This window comes from Herpailurus yagouaroundi, unplaced genomic scaffold, assembly GCF_014898765.1.
Source record: "Herpailurus yagouaroundi ecotype Mexico unplaced genomic scaffold, PumYag 165, whole genome shotgun sequence".
Taxonomy (NCBI): domain Eukaryota; kingdom Metazoa; phylum Chordata; class Mammalia; order Carnivora; family Felidae; genus Herpailurus; species Herpailurus yagouaroundi.
Window position 1 is genome coordinate 157,706 of NW_024412406.1, and position 26,349 is coordinate 184,054.

General features: G+C 37.3%; 1 protein-coding gene across 3 annotated transcripts in view; it reads left to right on the forward strand.

Moving 5' to 3' along the window:
• The window catches only part of CNGB3 (cyclic nucleotide gated channel subunit beta 3), a 162,017-nt gene that overhangs the window by 109,527 nt on the left and 26,141 nt on the right, over positions 1 to 26,349 (forward strand). For all 3 annotated transcript variants that reach the window (XM_040487445.1, XM_040487446.1, XM_040487447.1), the window contains 2 exons: positions 13,873 to 13,956; positions 25,239 to 25,357. In XM_040487445.1, coding sequence (XP_040343379.1) covers positions 13,873 to 13,956; positions 25,239 to 25,357 — 203 coding nt within the window. The remainder of the gene's footprint in view (positions 1 to 13,872; positions 13,957 to 25,238; positions 25,358 to 26,349) is intronic.

A 26,349-nucleotide genomic window follows, 5' to 3' on the forward strand; every position in this document is an offset into this window, starting at 1 on the left:
GACTGTCAACTGTTGAAAACCTCCATACCTTGAATTCTTCCTGAAAGTGAATTTTCCATATCTTTAAAAGGCAGGCCAACAGAAAGAGAGAGAAAAAGAGACAGAGAAAAAAGAGAGAGAGATCCGGCACCAAGATTGGAGGCTAGCAGGCATGTTTTGTGTCTTTTCAATCTTCCAGATTAGAGGAAATAAAAAGTATTTGAAAATCATTTAACTTACGAAGATTTATTTTAAGATGACTTCAGGGATATTTTAAGTTTGTTTCTTGGGCCTTCAGTCAAAATTTTCATATGGACTTTTCTCCATTTTGTACATTTGACAATGGATACAGATCTAGTAGAATTTGTTTGCAGGGAATGATTCTATGCTAAATAACCTTGCTTCGAGTTTTTTCAAAATACATGTATCTGTTGCTTTAATTTTATGTTATATTCAAATTTCTTTAAAACTGCAAAAAACACAAATGTGCTTATATTCCTTTCCTTTTAGCCTTGTGAAATTTGTTTACATATTAGTGGAACAGTGAGTGTTGTAATGCTTTAGCAAAAGTAATATAATAATGGAGTATTATAAATCATAATATGAACAACATTACATGAAAATTGTCCATATTGTTTTTGATCCTTCAATCTCATTACTGTTACCATAAACCTTGCTATACCCAATTCTTTCATGGCCTCTACATTAGTCAGGATATTCCAGAGAAATAGAACCAATAAGATATGCAGAGAGAGAGAGGGAGAGAGAGAGAGACAGATTTATTGTAAGAAACTAGCTAATATAATCATCAGGGTTGGTAACTTCAAAACCTGCAGGGCAAGCTAGCAGGCTGGAGACCATGAGAAGAGTTAATGTTGCAGCTCAAGTCCAAAAATAGTCTGGAAACACAATTCTGTCTTCCTCAGAAGACTTCAGTCTTTTTTTTCTCTTAATGCCTTCAACTGATTGAATAAGTCACACCCATATAATGGAGTATACCACACTTTACTCATAACCTAATGATTTAAATATTAATCTCATCCAAAAAATATCTTCACAGTAACATTTGGTGTTTGACTATATATCTGAGAAGTCCATGGCCTAGCCAAATTGACACATAAAATTAACCATCAGGGTCCCCAAGCACTGTCAGAACTATATGTAATATAATCAAGTCAAAGATAAGAAACCAAGCTATTGCTAATGCCAAATTTGAAAATTGATACATGTGTCTTCTCAAAAATAATAATAGCTGCTGTTTATTGAGTTCTGACTGTGTACTACACTGTATTATCTGCTTCTGTCAGTTAATTCTCACAACACACCTCTAACAAATGTTTTATTAGTATCTCCATTTTACAGAAAGTGCAAATTACTTACCTGACTGAGGCCATAGATCTCAAAACAATGAGAGAGGGCTTGAACACAGATTTTTCTTACCCCACAGTCTATGAACTTAACCCATTTATGATGCTGGTTTTCAATTCCCCAGCAACCTTAGTTGGATAAGTGATAAGATGCTGAGGAACCAGAGAAATTTTTCCTAGGGGCAAAAAACAATGCTGGCTCATGGCAATTCTTCAGCAATTTCACATAATTAGTATTAGCACATCAATTTCACACCCAGATACCTAAATTCACACACACTTTCCTATCCTCCTAAGAAAAAACCCTGAATCTCATGTGGTTCTTTTTTCTCTCAGTCAAGGCAAATAGAATGAGAGTAACAGGATTTTACTAAAACTTTGCTTCAATCAGTTGTGGCTAATTAGTAAGATTTGCTTCTTATACATGGTGTTTTCAGAGTTTCTAAAGAGCTTAGAGATGAATAGTCATAATATTTTTTTTAATTTTTTCACAAAAATGGCTCTCTTCCCTGCAGATTGCATGTTATTACAGCCCAAGCTCAAGTATTAAGCTAATAAGGAACACATCATTTCTATAAGGTTGGGCAGTTTTCTCTACTTTCTTATGATCTATTATTTTGATTACGATTTTTAAATATATTTTATCAAATAAAATGCTAGGGAAATCACATTTTGCCTCTAACTCTAAATTACCATCAATCAGAGAGAATTTAATAAAAGTTCTATTGCTCCACCTAGTGGTCAGAATTTAAATCTTATCTCTTTGAAACAGAGCTTAACAGTAAGAAATCAGGGATCCAGAGATACCAAAATGAGAATGTAGGCACCACCAGTCTGTCAAGGAAAGCACACCGTTTCTCACTATTTGCTGCTAAAGTAAAACTGCAGAACTGATCCCAAACAGGACACCTCACTGGGACCCATGACTCATTGTGATTATGAGGCAAGCGAGGCCTGGAAAGGCTTTGGCTTCAGGGGTGAAAGATGCAGGGGAAGAGTTTTCTATGAGAGTGACAGACTGAGTCAGGAACAGAATGGAAATGACACCATTATTTCTACCAATCACACGACCCCACAGTAGTAACATCCTAAGCAGTTACGCCACCACATATTTTTTCTGAAGGGTTTCAAATCAGAGCATTACAATTAGACTTACTACATTTCATTTTTTTTAGCTATATTTTTACCCTGGTGGTATCAGTAATAAGGTATTGTTGCTAGACTTTTTAAAGTATTTTCCACAATGAGATTATGACCCAGATGAATTCCATTCAACTATACACCCTGAACAGTTACTCTGTCTAAAGCATTAGTGGGGCACTCCAGATACTATACCCCTATATTCCTTAGTCTCCAGTGACTCTCAATAAGGTGGGGAAATTCTAAATAATAACGCCCTTGGTTGTGCAATGATGAAGTGACTCAAAACATGAAATGCTTATATCAATTACTGCCACATAGTAAATTCTTCTATGTTATTATTACCATATTACTAACTGAAAAATAAAACTGATTCAATCACACATGAGTTTCTACACTGGTAAAATCATCTTCTTCATGTGGCCCTGCTTGAACATAGGAAGATGGATTGGATTTATCCACAGGGTTTCACTCAACTTGTGACTTTCCCACTTTGACTATGTGATACTGAAGCTCAGAAAAAATATAATTATTGTCAGTTCTCAAGGAACACTTGATGGACGTGACCTTTACAAGTGTTTGCAAATATTGAGCATAGGGTTGGGTCCAACATGACTTAGAACTCAAAAAGTTATGACATAGTAACTTGCAAATTATTATCACATTTGACTTCATTGCTTCCAACAGCTGCCAATAAGTACATGACTGGCATAGTCAATAGCATGGGCAACTGGATTTAGAACTCCCTGCTCTACACATATCACCCATCACTTGCTTAATAAGAATGGAGTTTAAGATGGGACAAAGCATTTCCTTTTATAATAAATAAGTCTGAGCTGAGAAAAGCCCAAGGAAAACTATTGTTTATACTTAAGGATGACTTAAAGTCACAGTGAGTTATAAATTACTGATAACATCTTAAGTTCTGTTTCAAAGAACTTAAGCAGGAATAAGCCCAGAACTGGAGGCATCCTACAGGACTGAGAAAGTAGTCATTCCAAAAATAAATGTTACCAGCTTTTCAGTTGTGTTCAGAGCTTACCATTATTAAAAGAACTTTCTGGGTACAGGAACCACCATCTAATCTATATGTTATATTTTGAATAAAATAAAAATAGAATTTCTCCTAACTCTGTCCAGATCTCCAGAATATTTATTCAAATCTGTGGCACATATTCATATAGCACTGAATTTCCCATTGTTGCAAATGGAATAATCTCTAACAACTTCATTTTATACATCAGCCCATGTGTATTTAGTGCTTAGCATGCGCCAAATACTGGTGAGACATTGGGGGTACAAAAGTGAATAATACACATATCCAGTCCTCAGTTGCTCAGAAGATACATTTAAAAGACAACAACAACACACACACACACTGGTGATTCTCTTTCTCTGACATCTATTGCATGTGTGACCTTAGGGAAATAGTCAATAGACTTCCTGAGCCTCCGTCCCTTCATCAATAACCAGGAGTAATAACAAATTAATTAATGACAGGCATCACAGGAAGGTTGAAAGAATAAAACCAGTAAAGAAAAGAAAATAGTAAAATTTAATACAAACGTTATTAATATAATGTTAATGTTGATACTTATACAGGTACTCTTACTTTATAGAAAAAAGTACATTTATGAAACAATGACTGTGCTCTCACTTCCAGTAAATCAGAAAATTTCCTAATGGCTTCTATAAAAGAAATGGAGCTGCCATTACAAAGAAAGAAAACAGTAGCCCTGGGATGTAACTCTTTTTATACACAATAGTGGAACAAAGTGTATCCCAAGAATATAATCATTTTCAAAGGGTGGGGATAATTGTTCTCATATACATAAACTATAACAACTTCATAATGCAAATTTCATTAGCTACGTCTAAGTACAGATGAGAAGGACCTAGTTCTAGATCACAGCGGCCCCAAGGCCAGTGGCACCTGTCCATGAAGCATTTAGGAAACAGAATCACTTCATTGATAAAATGTAAACTGTAAGTTTTTATTACATACAGCTGCTATGTTCCGTTTACATAAATTGATACATATTCTATGCAAATGTGTTAATAAAAATTCATATTTATAACAGTTCAGATGTTTTTCTTTGAGGAAATCGAAACTATAAGCTAAAAGTTATTCTTGTAAGCACTTGCACATTTCGACTGAGGAAAACAATAATTGTTTGCTTATCTATTTTAGAGCTTATCTCCTAGTTTGGTCTAACACTTTCATGGATTGGGTTTCCTTTATTAGTGCTTTCTGCCTGTGAGCTAACCTGAAGGATAGAAAGAAAAGATGAAACGTATTCCTCCTCAAAGGACATTCTGTTCCTACAAACGATCTCAGGATGTGTGTTTTACTTTTTTTCATTAAAATTAATAAAAGTCAAGCTGACATCTCATCCATTCTTCTCCCCAATTCCATTCTCCTCCCCTTCCCAGAGGTGGCCATTAGGATGATTTCAAGGGTATCCATCTAATCCTCATTTTTATAATTTTACTTTATATAAACATCAAGGTCTATTTTGTGTAACTTTCTCATAGCTGGAGTCATATTGAATATATTCTACACCTTACTTTTGTGTGCAGCTCACATTTTTTGTCGAGTTCAATCATATCTGTATATACAGAGATATGAATTATTTATTTTAACCACTGTATGGTAATCCAACTTACAAATCTTCAACGTTTTTATCTGTCCACAGATTGGCATTATATTGTTTCCAATTTTTCCAGTACTGAAAAAAATACTGCACACACATCTCTGTGCATTTATAGAACAAGAATTATGGTTATAGGAAAACATTTAAAATCATTAATAACTCCTATGAATATTATATAGTACAGCTGGGAATTTTCATGAAAGTTCATTCCAGTAGGAATTTCTCAAGGAATGAAAACTTAATTTTGGCCTAAAATTATAATTAGGATTGTAAAACTTAATGCCAAAATATTCAGATTGCACATATGAAAATAAATGTAAGCGGATTTGTTTAGATCTTCTATTTCTGATTATTTACAGTGTTATTCTTATCCATGAATATGAATAATTGAGAGTTAGCTCCATTGCAATGATAGTCCAAACATGTTTAAGCTTAAGAACTTTGAAATATATTTCTAATTAATTTTCTCTAAAACATCAGGAACATGAACTTTCTTTAGTGGGAGAGATCCTAAGATGAATCCAAAGTTTGTATGTGTTTTTAAGAGTTCTGAGTGATCAGAACACCAGTTTACAAAATGAAATTACTCTGAACCAATGACAGCTTTAAAATAAATCAGGTATATGAGCCATATATTTGGATAATTTTTACTAAAAACAAAATAAGCACAATATTTAGAGAGAAATTAATGTTTGTCATTTGCTTTAGTAAATATGATAACCTATGAGACATGGTAGGAATAAAACAAATATAAATAAAAATCATATATGTTGCACAAAAAAATACATAACATGGTAAGAAAAGGCAAATTTTCCTTTACATATAAAAACCTTTCTGTGTTTTTGCAAATACAAATTATACTCCTCTTCAACTGACTCAAATTGTGCTATCCATATGAGCAACTTCTTGATGCTTCCCTACCCTCTTATCCCCACTCCCTGGAAGTTGTAATTGCCCCTCCTTTTAAAAGTTTTATAGATATTTAACTGGAATGTCTCATAACATGATTCACTTCGATCATCAATAACAGCTTTTCTGTTTACTTAAAACATCATCCCAACTAGCTTACTCTCTTTCATCTTTCATAGCTCCAAGGGCATGTAAAAAAGCTTGCTCATAGCAGCTTTTCATCAATTTTTGTTGGGCTGTATTAAGGTATTCTTGTCGGCCTTGGCCTTTTTTTCTATCCTGGATAACCAAAAGCTATACTTTCTCACATAAGTTTTTAAAATTCTAACTTCACATTCATTTGAATGCTCCTCACCAATGGCTACATGAAGATACTTCAATCATAAATTATTAACTTTCCTTATCATTCAGCAAACCCGATGTCTAAATTTCAGATGGATCTAGGTCAAGTGTTTGCTAAAAGACTCGTGTCATTATGGAAAACTCGTGATTGCTAAAAGAATGATCATCCAATCCACAAATTGGGATTACGCCCTTTGTGTCTCCTCCTCATTCCTCTGCTACTGACTATGACTAGTTTTCTGCAAAATAATAGTTTCCCTAAGGGATGGGCAGGACCAATCACAAAAGGAAAACAGCTATGAGAGAAAAATAAGTAACAATATTTGGCGAAAGCAAAAGATTCAAAATCACTATGTAAAAACATTTTTGAAGCATCTGTCAATTCTTCTTTGCCGTATCATAATAGATAAATTATAATCCTTTTTTTTTATTTATATATGAAATTTATTGTCAAATTGGTTTCCATACAACACCAAGTGCTCATCCCAAAAGGTGCCCTCCTCAATACCCATCACCCACCCTCTCCTCCCTCCCACCCCCCATCAACCCTCAGTTTGCTCTCAGTTCTCAACAGTCTCTTATGCTTTGGCTCTCTCCCACTCTAACCTCTTTTTTTTTTTCCTTCCCTTCCCCCATGGGTTCCTGTTAAGTTTCTCAGGATCCACATAAGAGTGAAACCATATGGGGTGCCTGGGTGGCGCAGTCGGTTAAGCGTCCAACTTCAGCCAGGTCACGATCTCGCGGTCCGTGAGTTCGAGCCCCGCGTCAGGCTCTGGGCTGATGGCTCAGAGCCTGGAGCCTGCTTCTGATTCTGTGTCTCCCTCTCTCTCTGCCCCTCCCCTGTTCATGCTCTGTCTCTCTCTGTCCCAAAAATAAACGTTGAAAAAAAAAATTAAAAAAAAAAAAAAGAGTGAAACCATATGGTATCTGTCTTTCTCTGTATGGCTTATTTCACTTAGCATCACACTCTCCAGTTCCATCCACGTTGCTACAAAAGGCCATATTTCATTTTTTCTCATTGCCACGTAGTATTCCATTGTGTATATAAACCACAATTTCTTTATCCATTCATCAGTTCATGGACATTTAGGCTCTTTCCATAATTTGGCTATTGTTGAGAGTGCTGCTATGAACATTGGGGTACAAGTGCCCCTATGCATCAGTACTCCTGTGTCCCTTGGATAAATTCCTAGCAGTGCTATTGCTGGGTCATAGGGTAGATCTATTTTTAATTTTCTGAGGAACCTCCACACTGCTTTCCAGAGCGGCTGCACCAATTTGCATTTCCACCAACAGTGCAAGAGGGTTCCCGTTTCTCCACATCCTCTCCAGCATCTATAGTCTCCTGATTTGTTCATTTTGGCCACTCTGACTGGCGTGAGGTGATCCCTGAGTGTGGTTTTGATTTGTATTTCCCTGATAAGGAGCGACGCTGAACATCTTTTCATGAGCCTGTTGGCCATCCGGATGTCTTCTTTAGAGAAGTGTCTATTCATGTTTTCTGCCCATTTCTTCACTGGGCTATTTGCTTTTCGGGTGTGGAGTTTGGTGAGCTCTTTATAGATTTTGGAGACTAGCCCTTTGTCCGATATGTCATTTGCAAATATCTTTTCCCATTCTGTTGGTTGCCTTTTAGTTTTGTTGGTTGTTTCCTTTGCTGTGCAGAGGCTTTTTATCTTCATAAGGTCCCAGTAATTCACTTTTGCTTTTAATTCCCTTGCCTTTGGGGATGTGTCGAGTAAGAGATTGCTACGGCTGAGGTCAGAGAGGTCTTTTCCTGCTTTCTCCTCTAAGGTTTTGATGGTTTCCTGTCTCACATTCAGGTCCTTTATCCATTTTGAGTTTATTTTTGTGAATGGTGTGAGAAAGTGGTCTAGTTTCAACCTTCTGCATGTTGCTGTCCAGTTCTCCCAGCACCATTTGTTAAAGAGACTGTCTTTTTTCCATTGGATGTTCTTTCCTGCTTTGTCAAAGATGAGTTGGCCATACGTTTGTGGGTCTAGTTCTGGGGTTTCTATTCTATTCCATTGGTCTATGTGTCTGTTTTTGTGCTAATACCATGCTGTCTTGATGATGACAGCTTTGTAGTAGAGCCTAAAGTCTGGGATTGTGATGCCTCCTGCTTTGGTCTTCTTCTTCAAAATGACTTTGGCTATTCGGGGCCTTTTGTGGTTCCATATGAATTTTAGGATTGCTTGTTCTAGTTTCGAGAAGAATGCTGGTGCCATTTTGATTGGGATTGCATTGAATGTGTAGATAGCTTTGGGTAGTATTGACATTTTGACAATATTTATTCTTCCAATCCATGAGCAGGGAATGTCTTTCCATTTCTTTAAATCTTCTTCAATTACCTTCATAAGCTTTCTATAGTTTTCAGCATACAGATCCTTTACATCTTTGGTTAGATTTATTCCTAGGTATTTGATGCTTCTTGGTGCAATTGTGAATGGGATCAGTTTCTTTATTTGTCTTTCTGTTGCTTCATTGTTAGTGTATAAGAATGCAACTGATTTCTGTACATTGATTTTGTATCCTGCAACTTTGCTGAATTCATGTTTCAGTTCTAGCAGACTTTTGGTGGAGTCTGTCGGATTTTCCATGTATAATATCATGTCATCTGCAAAAAGCGAAAGCTTGACTTCATCTTTGCCAATTTTGATGCCTTTGATTTCCTTTTGTTGTCTGATTGCTGATGCTAGAACTTCCAGCACTATGTTAAACAACAGCGGTGAGAGTGGGCATCCCTGTCGTGTTCCTGATCTCAGGGAAAAAGCTCTCAGTTTTTCCCCGTTGAGGATGATGTTAGCTGTGGGCTTTTCATAAATGGCTTTTATGATCTTTAAGTATGTTCCTTCTATCCCGACTCTCACAAGGGTTTTTATTAAGAAAGGGTGCTGGATTTTGTCAAAGGCCTTTTCTGCATCGATTGACAGGATCATATGGTTTTTCTCTTTTTTTTTGTTAATGTGATGTATCACGTTGATTGATTTGCGAATGTTGAACCAGCCCTGCATCCCAGGAATGAATCCCACTTGATCATGGTGAATAATTCTTTTCATATGCCATTGAATTCGATTTGCTAGTATCTTATTGAGAATTTTTGCATCCATATTCATCAGGGATATTGGCCTGTAGTTCTCTTTTTTTACTGGGTCTCTGTCTGGTTTAGGAATCAAAGTAATACTGGCTTCATAGAATGAGTCTGGAAGTTTTCCTTCCCTTTCTATTTCTTGGAATAGCTTGAGAAAGATAGGTATTATCTCTGCTTTAAACGTCTGGTAGAACTCCCCTGGGAAGCCATCTGGTCCTGGACTCTTATTTGTTGGGAGATTTTTGATAACCGATTCAATTTCTTCGCTGGTGATGGGTCTGTTCAAGCTTTCTATTTCCTCCTGATTGAGTTTTGGAAGAGTGTGGGTGTTCAGGAATTTGTCCATTTCTTCCAGGTTGTCCAATTTGTTGGCATATAATTTTTCATAGTATTCCCTGATAATTGTTTGTATCTCTGAGGGATTGGTTGTAATAATTCCATTTTCATTCATGATTTTATCTATTTGGGTCATCTCCCTTTTCTTTTTGAGAAGCCTGGCTAGAGGTTTGTCAATTTTGTTTATTTTTTCAAAAAACCAACTCTTGGTTTCGTTGATCTGCTCTACAGTTTTTTTAGATTCTATATTGTTTATTTCTGCTCTGATCTTTATTATTTCTCTTCTTCTGTTGGGTTTAGGCTGCCTTTGCTGTTCTGCTTCTATTTCCTTTAGGTGTGCTGTTCGATTTTGTATTTGGGATTTTTCTTGTTTCTTGAGATAGGCCTGGATTGCAATGTATTTTCCTCTCAGGACTGCCTTCGCTGCATCCCAAAGCGTTTGGATTGTTGTATTTTCATTTTCGTTTGTTTCCATATATTTTTTAATTTCTTCTCGAATTGCCTGGTTGACCCACTCATTCGTTAGTAGGGTGTTCTTTAACCTCCATGCTTTTGGAGGTTTTCCAGACTTTTTTCTGTGGTTGATTTCAAGCTTCATAGCATTGTGGTCTGAAAGTATGCATGGTATGATTTCAATTCTTGTAAACTTATGAAGGGCTGTTTTGTGACCCAGTATATGATCTATCTTGGAGAATGTTCCATGTGCACTCGAGAAGAAAGTATATTCTGTTGCTTTGGGATGCAGAGTTCTAAATAGATCTGTCAAGTCCATCTGATCCAATGTCTCATTCAGGGCCCTTGTTTCTTTATTGACCGTGTGTCTAGATGATCTATCCATTTCTGTAAGTGGGGTGTTAAAGTCCCCTGCAATTACCACATTCTTATCAATAAGGTTGCTTGTGTTTATGAGTAATTGTTTTATATATTTGGGCGCTCCGGTATTCGGTGCATAGACATTTATAATTGTTAGCTCTTCCTGATGGATAGACCCTGTCACTATTATATAATGTCCTTCTTCATCTCTTGTTACAGCCTTTAATTTAAAGTCTAGTTTGTCTGATAGAAGTATGGCTACTCCAGCTTTCTTTTGGCTTCCAGTAGCATGATAAATAGTTCTCCATCCCCTCACTCTCAATCTACAGGTGTCCTCAGGTCTAAAATGAGTCTCTTGTAGACAGCAAATAGATGGGTCTTGTTTTTTTATCCATTCTGATACCCTATGTCTTTTGGTTGGCGCATTTAATCCATTTACATTCAGTGTTATTATAGAAAGATATGGGTTTAGAGTCATTGTGATGTCTGTATGTTTTATGCTTGTAGTGATGTCTCTGGTACTTTGTCTCACAGGGTCCCCCTTAGGATCTCTTGTAGGGCTGGTTTAGTGGTGACAAATTCCTTCAGTTTTTGTTTGTTTGGGAAGACCTTTATCTCTCCTTCTATTCTAAATGACAGGCTTGCTGGATAAAGGATTCTCGGCTGCATATTTTTTTCTGTCTAGCACACTGAAAATCTCGTGCCAATCCTTCCTGGCCTGCCAAGTTTCAAAAGAGAGATCAGTCACGAGTCTTATAGGTCTCCCTTTATATGTGAGGGCACGTTTACCCCTTGCTGATTTCAGAATTTTCTCTTTATCCTTGTATTTTGCCAGTTTCACTATGATATGTCATGCAGAAGATCGATTCAAGTTACATCTGAAGGGAGTTCTCTGTGTCTCTTGGATTTCAATGCCTTTTTCCTTCCCCACTTCAGGGAAGTTCTCAGCTATGATTTCTTCAAGTACCCCTTCAGCACCTTTCCCTCTCTCTTCCTCCTCTGGGATACCAATTATGCGTATATTATTTCTTTTTAGTGTATCACTTAGTTCTCTGATTTTCCCCTCATACTCCTGGATTTTTTTATCTCTCTTTTTCTCAGCTTCCTCTTTTTCCATAACTTTATCTTCTAGTTCACCTATTCTCTCCTCTGCCTCTTCAATCCGAGCCGTGGTGGTTTACATTTTGTTATGCGTTTCGTTTAAAGCATTTTTCAGCTCCTCGTGACTGTTCCTTAGTCCCTTGATCTCTGTAGCAAGAGATTCTCTGCTGTCAGCTATACTGTTTTCAAGCCCAGTGATTAATTTTAGGACTATTATTCTAAATTCACTTTCTGTTATATTATTTAAATCCTTTTTGATCAGCTCATTAGCTGTTGTTATTTCCTGGAGATTCTTCTGAGGGGAATTCTTCCGCCCGGTCATTTTCGATAGTCCCTGGCGTGGTGAGGACCTGCAGGGCACTTCCCCTGTGCTGTGGTGTATAACTGGAGTTGGTGGGCGGAGCCGCAGTCAGACCTGATGTCTGCCCCCAGCCCACCGCTGGGGCCACAGTCAGACTGGTGCGTGCCTTCTCTTCCCCTCTCCTAGGGGCGGGATTCACTGTGGGGTGGGGTGGCCTGTCTGGGCTACTTGCACACTGCCAGGCTTGTGAAGCTGGGGATCTGGCGTCTTAGCTGGGGTGGGTAGGCAAGGTGCACAGGGGCAGGAGGGGCAGGCTTAGCTTGCTTCTCCTTAGGTGATCCACTTCAGGAGGGGCCCTGTGGCAGCCGGAGGGAGTCAGATCCGCTGCCGGAGGTTTGGCTCCGCAGAAGCGCAGAGTTGGGTGTTTGCACGGAGCGAGCAAGTTCCCTGGCAGGAACTGGTTCTCTTTGGGATTTTGGCTGGGGGATGGGCGGGGGAGATGGCGCTGGCGAGCGCCTTTGTTCCCCACCAAACTGAGCTCTGTCGTCCGGGGGCTCAGCGGCTCTCCTTCCCTTTGTCCTCCAGCTTTCCCGCTTTCTGAGCAGAGCTGTTAACTTATGACCTCCCAGCCGCTAAGTCGCGCTTGCTGTCGGAACACAGTCCGTCAGGCCCCTCCGCTTTTTGCAAGCCAGACTCGGGGGCTCTGCTTGGCCGGCGAGCCGCCCCTCCGCCCCGGCTCCCTCCCGCCAGTCCGTGGAGCGCGCACCGCCTGCCGCCCTTCCTACCCTCTTCCGTGGGCCTCTCGTCTGCGCTTGGCTCCGGCGAATCCGTTCTGCTAATCCTCTGGTGGTTTTCTGGGTTATTTAGGCAGGTGTAGGTGGAATCTAAGTGTTCAGCAGGACGCGCGGTGAGCCCAGCGTCCTCCTACGCCGCCATCTTCCCTCTCTCTCTATAATTCTTTTTTTAATGTTTATTTATTTTGAGAAAAAGCACAAGTGGCAGAGAGGGAGAGAGAATCCTAAGCAGGCTCCACATTGTTAATGCACAGCCTGGTTGTGGGGCTCAGTCTCACAAACTGTGCAATCATGACCTGAGCTGATATCAAGAGTCAGATGCTTAAACCGATTGAGCCACCCAAGTGTCCCAATAAATTATAATTCTTTGGGCACACCACAAATCTAGACACATATCCTAACAAATCAAATTCGTCTCTTACACTATTAAAGTGGATATGAACATCATTCACTCAACAGGTACTGCTTTTGTATCTATTATATACAGATACTCTGCCTTTAAGAAGATAAATAAGTCGGTAAAGACAGACATAGAAGCTTTGACAGTTAAATAATAATACTTAACAAAAGTATTAAAGATGTTATAAAAAATAAAAATATTCAGATTTTGATTTTTATCTGTCAATCTTAATATTAACCAATTATTATCGCTTATATTATCTTAATCATTAATATCCATCATTAGTTAATCATTATGTTAAGTTTTACATGACTAAAATTTTATCATTGTGAATTAGTATCCATTTAACAGGTTAGGAAACTGAGGACATTAGAGATTCCATAGCAATAGGTAGTGGAGACAGGATTAGAACCCAAATCTATCTGACCAGGGATCCAAAGTCTTGCATTCAAACTATTGGGTTGGGTTTTTTTTCTAAATTTTAGGTCAAAACAAATCCATATTCATTGGCAATTAATGTTTTAGTGTTAACACAGACGATCTTTATTACTATTTATTTTCATATCCTTTTAAAGTTATTTGGAATGTTGTCTTTGTAGCTGTGTCTGTAAAAATTATTTTTCTTTTTGTTATTTTTTTCTTTAGGGTTGTGATACACAAATGATATATGACATGTTGCTAAGATTGAAATCCACTGTTTATTTACCTGGTGACTTTGTCTGCAAAAAGGTGAGTGCATGCTATCTTTCAAATGCACAAATAGTAAATAAGTGCATTTAAGGGGTTCAGACATAGGTCAAAAACTTAGTTTAAACAGAATTTCCAGGCTGAATTCCATAGTATAGGAATAATTATGATACACAGTTTTATAAAAGAATAATGTTCTCTCAGAGTTCAAAATGGAACAAGACAATATGGATTTCATTACTTATAGGGTATAAGTGTGGGTAGTGTGAAAAGTTGCTTTGTATAAATGTAAATCAATAGCCACACCCCGTTAATGCCAAATATTTAAAGTGGAGAAAAAAGCTATAGAAGTGAAAGGTGATTCTGCCTTTTTTATGTCTTCAGCAAGATATCAGTTACCTCCATTTCGCTCACCCAATTAATGGATAATTAATGCCACATTCTTTTCAATTTTACTATGATTTTTATGATTGCAAAAGTAATACGTGCTATTATTTTTAAAATGGAAAACACATAAAAACATAAAGACAAAAATTCCACCACCCAGAAATAATCACTATTCATATATTCCAACCTATCTTTTTATACTGATTGATGTAGATAAATATTCTGTTATAAAATTGACATCAGACAGGGGCGCCTGGGTGGCTCAGTTGGTTAAACGTCCGACTTCAGCTCAGGTCTTCATCTCACGGTCAGGTCCATGGGTTCGAGCCTCACGTCGGGCTCTGTGCTGTCAGTTCAGAGCCTGGAGCTTGCTTCAGATTTTGTGTCTCCCTCTCTCTCTGCCCCTCCCCCACTCATGCTGTCTCTATCAAAAAATGAATAATTGTTAAAAAAAATTTTTTTAAAGATCTTTAATTGACATCATGCTGCACTTATGTTTTGTCATGTAATTGTATATCATATGAACATTTTATTTACTATTCAGTAATCTTCTACAACCTCATTTTTAAAGCTACATAATATTATACTCTATGAATATATTCTAATCAACTTTCAAATGTTTGCTATTATAAATAACTCTACAGTGAACATTTTTGCACGTCCCTGATTTCTAACTTAAGGGAGAAGAGAAGGAATGCTGGCTTTGGATTTTATATCTTGAGAGACTAAATCAGTGGTTAAATCGATAATAAATATAAAAAGTAGAGAAGGATGAGCAGTTTAAAGAAATGAGAAATGATCCAAAACCCTGGACAGTTCACAAGCAAGTGAGAGTGAGAAGCATTTATGTCATTCTAAAATAATTTATTAAGTGCTATAGTAGACATAAGCACAAAGTGTTATAGGACACAGAGTAGGGACACTGGTCCCACTAAGATACTGACAACATTTCCTGGAGAAGATGGTATTTAAGCCAATTCCTTAAAAAAATGAATTTACATACACCAAGAGAAAGAAGAAATAAGCATTCCAGATAAAGGAAAAAATTATCATGAGCTAAGGCAGAAAGAAAAAAACCTCTCTACCGAGGAAGTGCAGAGAACTACAATAAGTCAAAAGTTAGAACACATTAGTATCATTTATTCAAAAAACTCAAAAACTGTTTTTTAGCACTATGAGCCAGGCACCATGCTGATTACTGGGTATAATCAACAGCAAGAAAGATGGTTCTTGTTCTCCAGGGGCTTAGAGTCTAGTGCAGGGCTTTTCAATTCAGTATACATCAGAATTTACTGAAATTAGAAGTCTGGGCTCTATACCAAACAATTCAGTGTATCAGAATGGAACCCACATATCAGTATTTTTTTAAAAGCTCCCAGATGATTCTAAAATGCAGCCAAAGTTGAGAATCACTGGCCTGATGGAAGATATAAACAATGAACAAGTGAAATAAAATTAAATGTATAACGGTGAAATGTGCTCACTTCAGTGGAGAAGTTAAGATGGCAGAGCAGTAGGAGGACCTTATGCCTGCCTCATCCCTCAAACACAGCTACTTAATTATCAAATCATTCTGAACACCGAGGAAATTGATCTGAGGACTGAGAACAAACTGCACAACTAGAGAGAGAAAAGAGGCCAGGAAGGTAGGAGGTGCAGTGATGTGATTTGGAAGAGAAAACAATTGCAGATGTGCAGAGGGAAAACAGCCCTGATCACAGAGAGAGGAGAGAGAGAGAGACAGGAAGAGAAAGCAGCACACAGGGGATTGCACAGAACAAAAAACTTCCCCAAAACCACTGACTAGGCTGATTATCACAAGTTTTTATAAGCAGTAGACCTGAAAGTCTAAAGTTTTAGAAATCTGCACCATTGCTAGGGTCAAGCCTGGCAGGTGTAGTGGTGCTCCTGTGGACAAGGAGAGAAGAGTCCTGGGAGTGGACAGCGTGCTCTGAGGATCCCCTAGGTCACACTGGAATAGACAGTTCCCCTCCCTGGAATGCATTTGGGACAGGCGGCACTGCCTGTCAGGGGACAAAAGAGCTGGTGGGTGCCATTGAGTTACTCCATTCATTAGCATACAAGCAGAGACTCCTCTATTGACAGCTAACCCGGATGCCAGTTTTATACTTTACCATAAAATCCAAACCCCTGCACAGTCATGCGACTGCTTTTCTGGGACAAACTGGACCAGCCAAAGCATGGTGAGACCATCCCCCAAGGGATCAGTGCAGGCCCATGCTGCACTGGGTCCCTAAAATGGTGTTTTGAAACTCAGCCACGCACCTGAGATAAAACACAGGAGCATTGCACTACCAGGCAGGCAGAAGGCACAGACACAGACAGGATGAAGACAGGGATCAGACAGAAGCCTCAGACTCAAGAAGGGAGATTGTTCACTCTTCTGTGAGGGTTGTCTGAGGAGCAATGGGCACAAACTCTGCTCTCTGGGGAAAAGAGTGGGCTGATGCCATTTTTCACACCTCCTATCATCACAGAGCACACAACAGAGGCTTGAGCCTCTTACACCAAGCTCTGTCCCCCTGTGCTCTGCAACTCCTTTATTTTTAAGTTTATTTACTTATTTTTATAGAGAGACAGAGAGAGCAAGCAAGAGAGGGACAAAGAGAGGAAAAGAGAGAATCTCAGCAGTCTCTCCACTGTCAATGAGAAGCTGGACTCAGGGCTTGAACTCATCAACCATGAAATCATGACCTGAGCCAAATGCAGGTGGCTTTTTTAATCAGTCAAGGAAGGAACAGCAGCAAAGAAAACACAACCTCCATCCCCCATTATCCTCCTCCATGCATGCACTAGCTCTATTGATCATACAGTGCTGCACAGCCTCAGCTCTAGTGGAAATAGGACCAGAAAAAGGCTTTTGTAATACACAAAACATGGAGATGTAGACAAAATGCCAAGATGGAGGAATTCATCCCGAAAGAAGGAACAAAAAGAGTCAAAGCCAGGGAGCTAATCAAAATAGACATAATAAGTAATATGCCTGAACAAGAATTTAAACAACAATCATAAGGATACTAGCTGGGCTTGAGAAAAGGATAGAATAAGTCAGAGAGACCCTTACTGCAGAGATAAAAGACCTAAAAACTAATCAGGTCAAAAGGAAAAATGTTATAACCAAGATGCAAAACTGACTGGAGGTAATGACAAGGATGGAATAAGTAGAGGAATGAATAAGTGATTTCTGTAAAATTATGGAAAATAATGTACCTGAAAAGAAGAGGGAAAGAAAAATATTAGATCACAAATGTAGTCTTAGAGAACTCAGCAACTTCATTAAGCATAGTAACATTCTCACCATAGTAGTCCCAGAAAAAGAAGAGAGGGAAGGGGGGCAGAAAGGTTTATTTGAGCAAATTATAGCTGAAAAATTCCCTAATATGGGGAAAGAAATAGACATTCAAATCCAGGAGGCCCAGAGAACTCCCATAAAAATCAACAAAAGTTGACCAACACAAGATATATCATAGTAAAATTTGCAAAATACAGAGATAAGGAAAGAATCCTGAGAGCAATAAGGGAATAGAAATTACAAACCTACGAGGGAAGACAGATCAGGTCCACACTAGATCTCTTCACAGAAACCTGGCAGGCCAGAAGAGAGCAACATGATATATTCAACATGCTGAATGGGAAAAATATGCAGCCAAAAATACTTTATCCAGCAAGGCTGTCATTCAGAATAGAAGGAGAGATAAAGAGTTTCCTAGACCAAAACTAAAGGAGTTCATGACCACTAAACCAGCCCTGCAAGAAATATTAAAGGGGACTCTTTGAATGGGAAAGAACAAAAGCTACAAAGACTAGAAAGGAACAGAGAAAATCTCCAGAAATAATGACTTTACAGGTTACATTCATATTTATCAATAATTATATGGAGTGAATTAGACATCAAGACAAAGATTGTAACAAGAGATGAAGAATGGCACTATACCATAATAAAGGGGACAATCCAACAAGAAGACATAACAATTGTAAATATTTATGCCCCCTACTGGAAAGAACCAAAATCAATCAATCAATAAATAACAAACATAAAGAAACTTACTGAAAATAATACAATGATAGTGGGGGACTTTAACACCCACCCTTTCAGCAACGGACAGATCATCTAAGCAGAAAATCAACAAGGAACAATGGATTTGAATGACACACTGGACCAGATGGATTTAGCAGATATATTCAGAATACTAAAATAGCAGAATACACATTCTTGTTGTGTGCACATGGAACATTCTCCAGAATAGATCACATACTGGATCACAAATCAGGCTTCAGCAAGTACAAAAATATCAGGATCATACCATGCATATTTTCAGACCACAACCCTGAAACTAGAAGGCAATCACAAGAAAAATTTGGAAAGACCACAAATACATGGAGGTTAAAGAACATCCTACTAAAGAATGAATGGGTTAACCGGGAAACTAAAGAAGAAATAAAAAATACATGGAAGCAACTGAAAATGAAACCATGACAATCTAAAACCTTCAGGATGGAGCAAAGGCACAGCTAAGAGAGAAGTATATTGCAATATAGGCCTACCTCAAAAGCAAGAAATGTCTCAAATACACAACCTAACCTTACACCTAAAGGAGACAGAAAAGGAACACCAAATAAAGCCTAACGCCAGCAGAAGGGAAATAATAAGGGTTAGAGCAGAAATAAATGACATAGAAACAAACCGGCAAACAAAAAAACAGTGGAACAGATCAATGAAATTAAGAGCTGGTTCTTTGAAAGAATTATTAAAATTGATAAACCCCTAGCCAGACTTATCAAAAAGAAAAAAGACCAAAATAAATAAAATCACAAATGAAAAAGAAGAGATCACAACCCACACCACAGAAATACAAACAGTTACAAGAGATTATCATGAAAAATCATATGCCAATAATTTGGGTAATCTGGAATAAATTGATAAATTCCTAGAAACATACAAATTACCAAAACTGAAACAGGGAGAAATAGAAAATGTGAACAGACCAACAACCAGCAAAGAAATTGTACTCAAAAATCAGTACTCAAAAATCTCCCAACAAACAAAAATCCAAAGCCAGATGGCTTCCCAAGGGAATTCTACCAAACATTTAAAGATTTAATACCTATTATTCTCAAACTTCTCAAATTTAATACCTATTCTTCTCAAGAAAATGGAAATGAATGAAAACTCCCAAACTCATTCTACAAAGCCAACATTACCTTCATTCCAAAACCAAAGTCCCCACTAAAAAGGAGAATTTCCTTTCTCCTTTTGCATCCATGATGATAAATCAATAAATTTTAATGATCCATGATGATGCAAAAATTGTCAACAAGATACTAGCAAATTGAATCCAACAGTACATTAGAGGAATTAACTATTCACCACAACCAAGTGGGATTTGCTCCTGGGCTGCAGGTGTGGTTGAACGTTGCAAATAGATCAATGTGATATACTACACTAATAATAATTTTTTTTAAAAAAGGATAAGAACCATATGATTCTCTCAATAGATACAGAAAAAGCATTTGACAAAATACAGCATCCATTCTTGATAGAAACCCTCCACCAAATAGGGTTACAGGGAACATACCTCAAGATCATAAAGGTTATATATGAAAGACCTATAGCTAATATCATCCTCAATGGAAAAACTGAGAGCTTTTCCTCTACTGTCAGGAACAAGACAAGGATGTCCACTCTTACCACTGTTGTTAAACATAGTACTGGAAGTCCTAGCTTCAGCAATCAGATAACAAATGGAAATAAGATGCGTCCACATCAGCAAGGAAATCACACTTTCACTATTCACAAATGATATGATACTCCATGTGGAAAAACCCAAAAAGACTCCACCAAAAAATTTCTAGAACCAATACACGAATTCAGAAAAGTCGCAGGATACAAAACCAATATACAGAAATCTGTTGCTTTTCTATACACCAATAATGAAGAAGCAGAAAGAGAAATCAAGCCATCAACCCCATTTACAACTACACAAAAACCATAAGTTACCTAGGAATAAACCTCACCAAAGAGGTAAAAGATATGTACTCTGAAAATTAGAGAACACTTATAAAAGAAATTGAAGATGACACAAAGAAATGGAAAAACATTCCATGCTCATGGGTCAGAAGAACAAATGTTGTTAAAATATCGATACTACCCAAAGCAATCTACATATTTAATGCAATCCCTGTACAAATACCACCAGCATTTCTCACAGAGCTAGAACAAACAATCCTAAAATTTGTATGGAACCACAAAAGACCCTGAACAGCCAAAGCAATTTTGAAAAACAAAGCTGAAGTCATCACAAGTTCAGACTTCAGTCTATGTTACAAAACTGTAGTCATCAAGACAGTATGGTACTGGCACAAAAACAGACACATAAATCCATGGAACAGAATAGAAAACCCAGAAGTGTACCCTCAACTACATGGTCAACTAGTATTTGACAAAACAGGAAAGAATATCCAATGAAAAAAAGACAGTCTCTTCAACAAATAGTGTTGGGAAAATTGGACAGCAATATACAGAAGACTAAAACTAGACCAATTTCTTACACCATACACAAAAATAAACTCAAAATGGATAAAAGACCTAAATGTGAGGCAGGAAACCATCAAAATCCTAAAGGACAACACAGGTAGCAACCTCTTTGTCATCAGCTATAGCAAATTCTTACTAGACACATATATGGAGGCAAGAAAAGAAAGCCAAAATGAACCATTGGGATTTCATCAAGATAAATAACAGCACAGTGAAGAAAACAATCCACAAAACTAAAAGGCAGCCTATAGAATGGGAGAAGATGTTTGCAAATGACATATCTGATAAAGGGTTAGTTCCAAAATCTATAAAGAACTTATCAAACTCAACACCCAAAAAATAAATAATCCAGTTAAGAAATGGGCAAAAGACATGAATAGACATTTTTCCAAAGAAGACATACAGATGGCCAACAGACACAAAAACAGATGTTCAACATCACTCATCATCAGGGAAATACAAATCAAAACTACAATGAGATACCACCTCACACCTGTCAGAATGGCTAAAGTTAACAACTCAGGAAACAAAAGATGTTGGCAAGGATGTAGAGAAAGGGAGCCCTCTTCCACTGTTGGTGGGAAAGCCAACTGGTACAGCCACTGGGGAAAAACAGTATGGAGGTTCCTCAAAAAGTTTGAAATAGAACTACCCTAAAATCCAACAATTACACTATCAGGTATTTACCCAAAGGATAAAAAATACTGATTCAAAAAAGGCACATGCACCCCTGTGTTTATAGTAGCATTATCAACAATAGCCACATGTCCATCGACTAATGAATGGATAAAGATGTGGTGTATGTGTGTGTGTGTGTGTGTGTGTGTGTGTGTGTGTATCTATGTGTGTGTGTGTGCAATCCCACACAAATTAGTCCAAGTTAAAAGTAGGCACCCTGGTGATATGAAATCATTTTTATTGAAATGGGAAATACAAACCACAGCTCAGTTTAAGGACCCCTTTAGGGCAGTGGTACATTTGGAATGACATGGCCTTAATGCACCAAAATGGCCTTTCAATTTGTTCCAATAGCACCAGGGACTGGAAATTGAGATAACTCATAGAAACTTTAGTACCCATGCCCCTAAGCAGTGCAAATTTGCTTAACAAAGTGTGAAATGCAGAGTACATACAGCTTTCTCATTTCTAATTCCTTCCTCACATACATTCATCACTCAATAATAAAAACAGATCAGTGAACACAAATGAGGGAAAGAAAGGAATAAATAGGGGAAATGGCAGAAACGAGAAGACAGAAATGAGACTACCTGCCACATTTCTTTGTTTTTGTTTTTAAGAGAGGAGGATTTAATCATAGTAGATATTGACAGAGATGAAAAGTTGTTGAATTCAGCTTTGTTTTTGCTTATCATTTTCACACATCATTGTAGGAAACAGGAAGGAAAAAAACTCATTCTATTGTCAGTTGCCTTAACAATTGAAGAAATGTCAGGGTTTGGGACTAAGTTTGTTGACCTGCCTATTCCTCAAGATGACTCCTAAACATATTGAGTGGGTAGCTTGAACTGTTTCAAAGATTATTTGGGAATTTTCCCAGAATTAATTGTAAGAATTAATTTGAGTGTCAGAATGTCTCTAATAGCCTTGGATATATTCTTCTACACAGGAACTCTGAAAATTTGAAGTGCTCTCTCACTAAGGGTTACCTTACTCTACATGAAGCTCTTGCATTTCTACACTTCCAAATTAGCACATAAACCAACCACAAAAGCTTGGTTTGATCTTATTTTGCACATGCTGTCAGACCTTGTTCTCTGAGGAAAGTCTACTTCATTTGAATGCTAATTAAACTTGCACGAAAAGCTTAAATTAGTCTAGAAATATGCAAGAAATCGTGGAAGTTTTGGTTCGTTGATTATGCCAGATCTCCTTGGAAAATTATTGAAATGATCATTAAAAAATAATTAAAAGTGCTGAGCTATATTTAAGTGCCCATTATGTACTTCTACCTCCAGTCAGTTGTAATAACTGCCTTTGAAAAATCATTCCAGTTCCTTGAGAATTACTTCATGCAAAGAATAAGGAATATGACCCCATCATAATCATTACTTCCTAGAGTATTTTGTGGAATAGTAATATGCAGACACTTTTCCTTTTTAAAAAGTAATTCATAGCTATTTTATTGGTTTGTAAGAGATTGGTGTTGATACTGGATTTATCAATGATCTAACTGTATATATTCTACAGTCAGGTGACGTAGGTGCTGCTAGTTCTAATGCTATTATTGGCCAGCCTTGTAAATTTGCTCAAGACACTTAACTTTTCAAGCCTCTACTATCAATTTGTAAATATCTTTAACCTCACTGAGATTTTTGCAAGAATTGAATGAGTTACTATCGATGAAAATGCTTTGGAATTACAAAGTAGTATGTTCTGATATAACAAATATAGGTATTAAAATAAGGAGCAATGTAAATATCAGATATTATGGTTTTTAAAAGTACTATGCAAATGCAACATGTTGTTATTAGCATTGATATTATGGAAATAACTGTAATAAGATCCATCTGTATTGTAATTTCTTCTTTTATCTATGTTTGAGAATAAATACATGCTTAATATTCCACACAATGCAAAATTTAAAAATATTTCTTGCATTGCTCAGTTAGGAGATCCATGTTCTAGGCTTCCTTTTGCTTCTAATTACTGTCATGGAACTTTGGCTAGTCAAGTGGGCCAATCTGTGCCTTTATTTTTCTTTCTGTACAGTGGAAGTAATAGTGCTTACTCTACCTTCCTCATAAAAATAATGGGGAGATAAAATGAGAATTTCAATGTCACAGATATTAACTGAAAGACAGAATCTGAAAACTTTAAATTCTACTTAATGATTATAATACAAAAACTCTTGGTATTAAAAGACTTCAAAACTCCCTAGAAAATGGTTAAACTATATTTCCCTCATTCATAAATGAGTGCTTATATCATAAGCCCTATGCTCAGCACTGGAACAAAGTAAACATTGTCTCAGCCATCACAGAGCATGAACTATAATCAACATTGTTTAATCCTGAGTTAATTTTAATGTATCCTAATCTTTTGAAAATATGGCAACAAGAATATTTAATGAATTCAAATAACCCAGTCCCTTCCTGAACCAAGTAAGTAAATTTGTTGTTTTCATGCTATTATTTTATAGCTCAGCATGATCAAGACCCAATTCACTAAGACTTATAGGTGCTATTATCCAAATAGTTTGTCTGGTAATAGGCAAACTGGCTTATTTAGAATAGAACAGCTTTTCTTGACCCAATTGCAATTTAGATCTCATGTAAAACATATTTATTCTTTTTGCATTTTGGAGTGAGAAGAGATGTTCCAAGGATCCCATAACCACCCATTAGTTTGGTGATTTGCATGATTCAACATAAAGTTATATTCATGGCTTAAGATTTATTACAGCAAAGAATATAGTGCAGGAACAGGAAGGGAAATTTATACATAGGCAAAGACCAGAAAAATCAGGTGCAGGTTTCCTAAGTCCTACTTCTGAAATGGTCATAAGAGTACTTTCTCCTCAGCTGTGGACCTAGAGAGACAAGAACAAAATGTCTCCACTGGAACACCCATCAGAGTCTTGGTGTCAGAAGTTCTTAAATGGGGCTGGTCACGTAGCTACATGACTAGCCATGGTTCAGACTCCAAACTAGATACCAAATATACATCATAAATCTTTGTGCTTACCTTAAACAGTGCTGAAATCCTGGTACATCCTGCCACACTGCCCCAGAAATAGAGAATAAAATTATTAACCAGTAACTATGTGAACATTGCAGGAGTTTAGTTCTCAGTGCTTTGAACAAGGGTCATTGCCCTGGCTCCAACAGTCCAAAGAGATAAGCAAGACTGAGTAAAACAACCTGTTGCATTAACACTTTCCTTTCAATATGAAACAAGAATAATACCTTAAAGGTCTCCTGTGCTCCAATTACTAAACTCAGACATCAGTGCTATAGGCAGAAGAATAGAGTTGACTTTTGCATGGCTGTAGCCCATGCTCTTTTGATAGACCAAGCACCTTCTTCAAAGCATAGCAGTGGTCACCAAAGTCAGGATGATTATGCTTACAACCCGCTATTTCCTCTACCCATACCCATTCCTAAAACAATGTGCTGAGTGATACCTGCCCAGTGGTGGCATACAGTGCTCACATGTTGGGAACCAGAACTTTCCTAATAATTTCCTTTCATGTCTGTCGAACCAATGTCTATAACTACCTCAGGTCTTAAGACAATTACTTTTACATTGATATTTCTTGCTTTATTTATAATTATTCCTCTAGAAGAGTTTGTTTCTTAATTTGGGGCATACTTGTCAAGAATAAAATTACTACCATTTCCTGTTTATATTTGGCATGCAGGGAGAAATTGGCAAGGAAATGTATATCATCAAGCAAGGAGAAGTCCAAGTTCTTGGAGGCTCTGATGGTGCTCAAGTTCTGGTTACTCTGAAAGCTGGAGCAGTGTTTGGAGAAATCAGGTATTTTAAAGACAGATCATAAATATCGAAGTCTACCATCTGTCATAAAAGAAAAATCTTAAGTCATAAAATAACTAAGGTTCCTGCTCAAATTTGGCAAAGGTTTGATTGTTCTGAGAGCATTGGTAAAATAAGGATTTTCACATTTCTATTTATCCCTTCTTCCCCTAAAGACCTAGCTCATTCAGCTCTTTAGTCCCAGGACCTAGGTCAGTGAGTGCCTGACCTAGAATAGATGCTCAGTATGTGCTGAATGAATATGCGAATAAATGAATTATGGAAGAAGAGGTTGGTAGAGTTAGTTGTCAAATTGTTGGAAAACTTAAATGTCAGGCTAAGAAGCAGTTTTGAGTAGGCCAAGGAAGTGAACAACAACCAGATTTTACCGATATTTTAGGCAATGATAAGTAATTTGTATTTTATTCTGAATATAAATGGATACCAGTGGAGGATTTTAGGCAAAAGAATCATACAGTTTGAAATTTGATTTTAAATGACCATTCCAACAGCTATGTGGAGGAGTGACTGTAGAGGAGCAAGAATAAAATAGAGGAAACCAATTGAAAGTCAGTTTTGGTGGTTCAAGTGAAAGATGATGGAGTCTTAAACTAGGATTCTGGCTCTTAAGGTGAAGAGAAGAGTGCACTGTCAGGCAGGTAATGATATATCAATTTCAGGCGTGAGAAAATGGCAGTTGCAAGGTGTCAATTATCTTGTCCAGGATAACATAGCTAAGAAGTGAAAGGGACAATATTCAAAACTGAGCTTTATGGCTTAGGGTCCAGTGATCGTCCCACCACACTACATAAGAAAGATGTTCATCCAAACTCTGATTTCATACCTACTAAGAAGTTACATATTCAGGGTTCCAGAGATGTGGATAATTTCAGATGACTTCATGTTATGTGGGGTTACCTTGGAATGTTGAAGTATGTTATTTCTCTGTTGATAATGTGGCTTCTCTTTTTTTATTTTTTCTCCTTGCTTAAAAC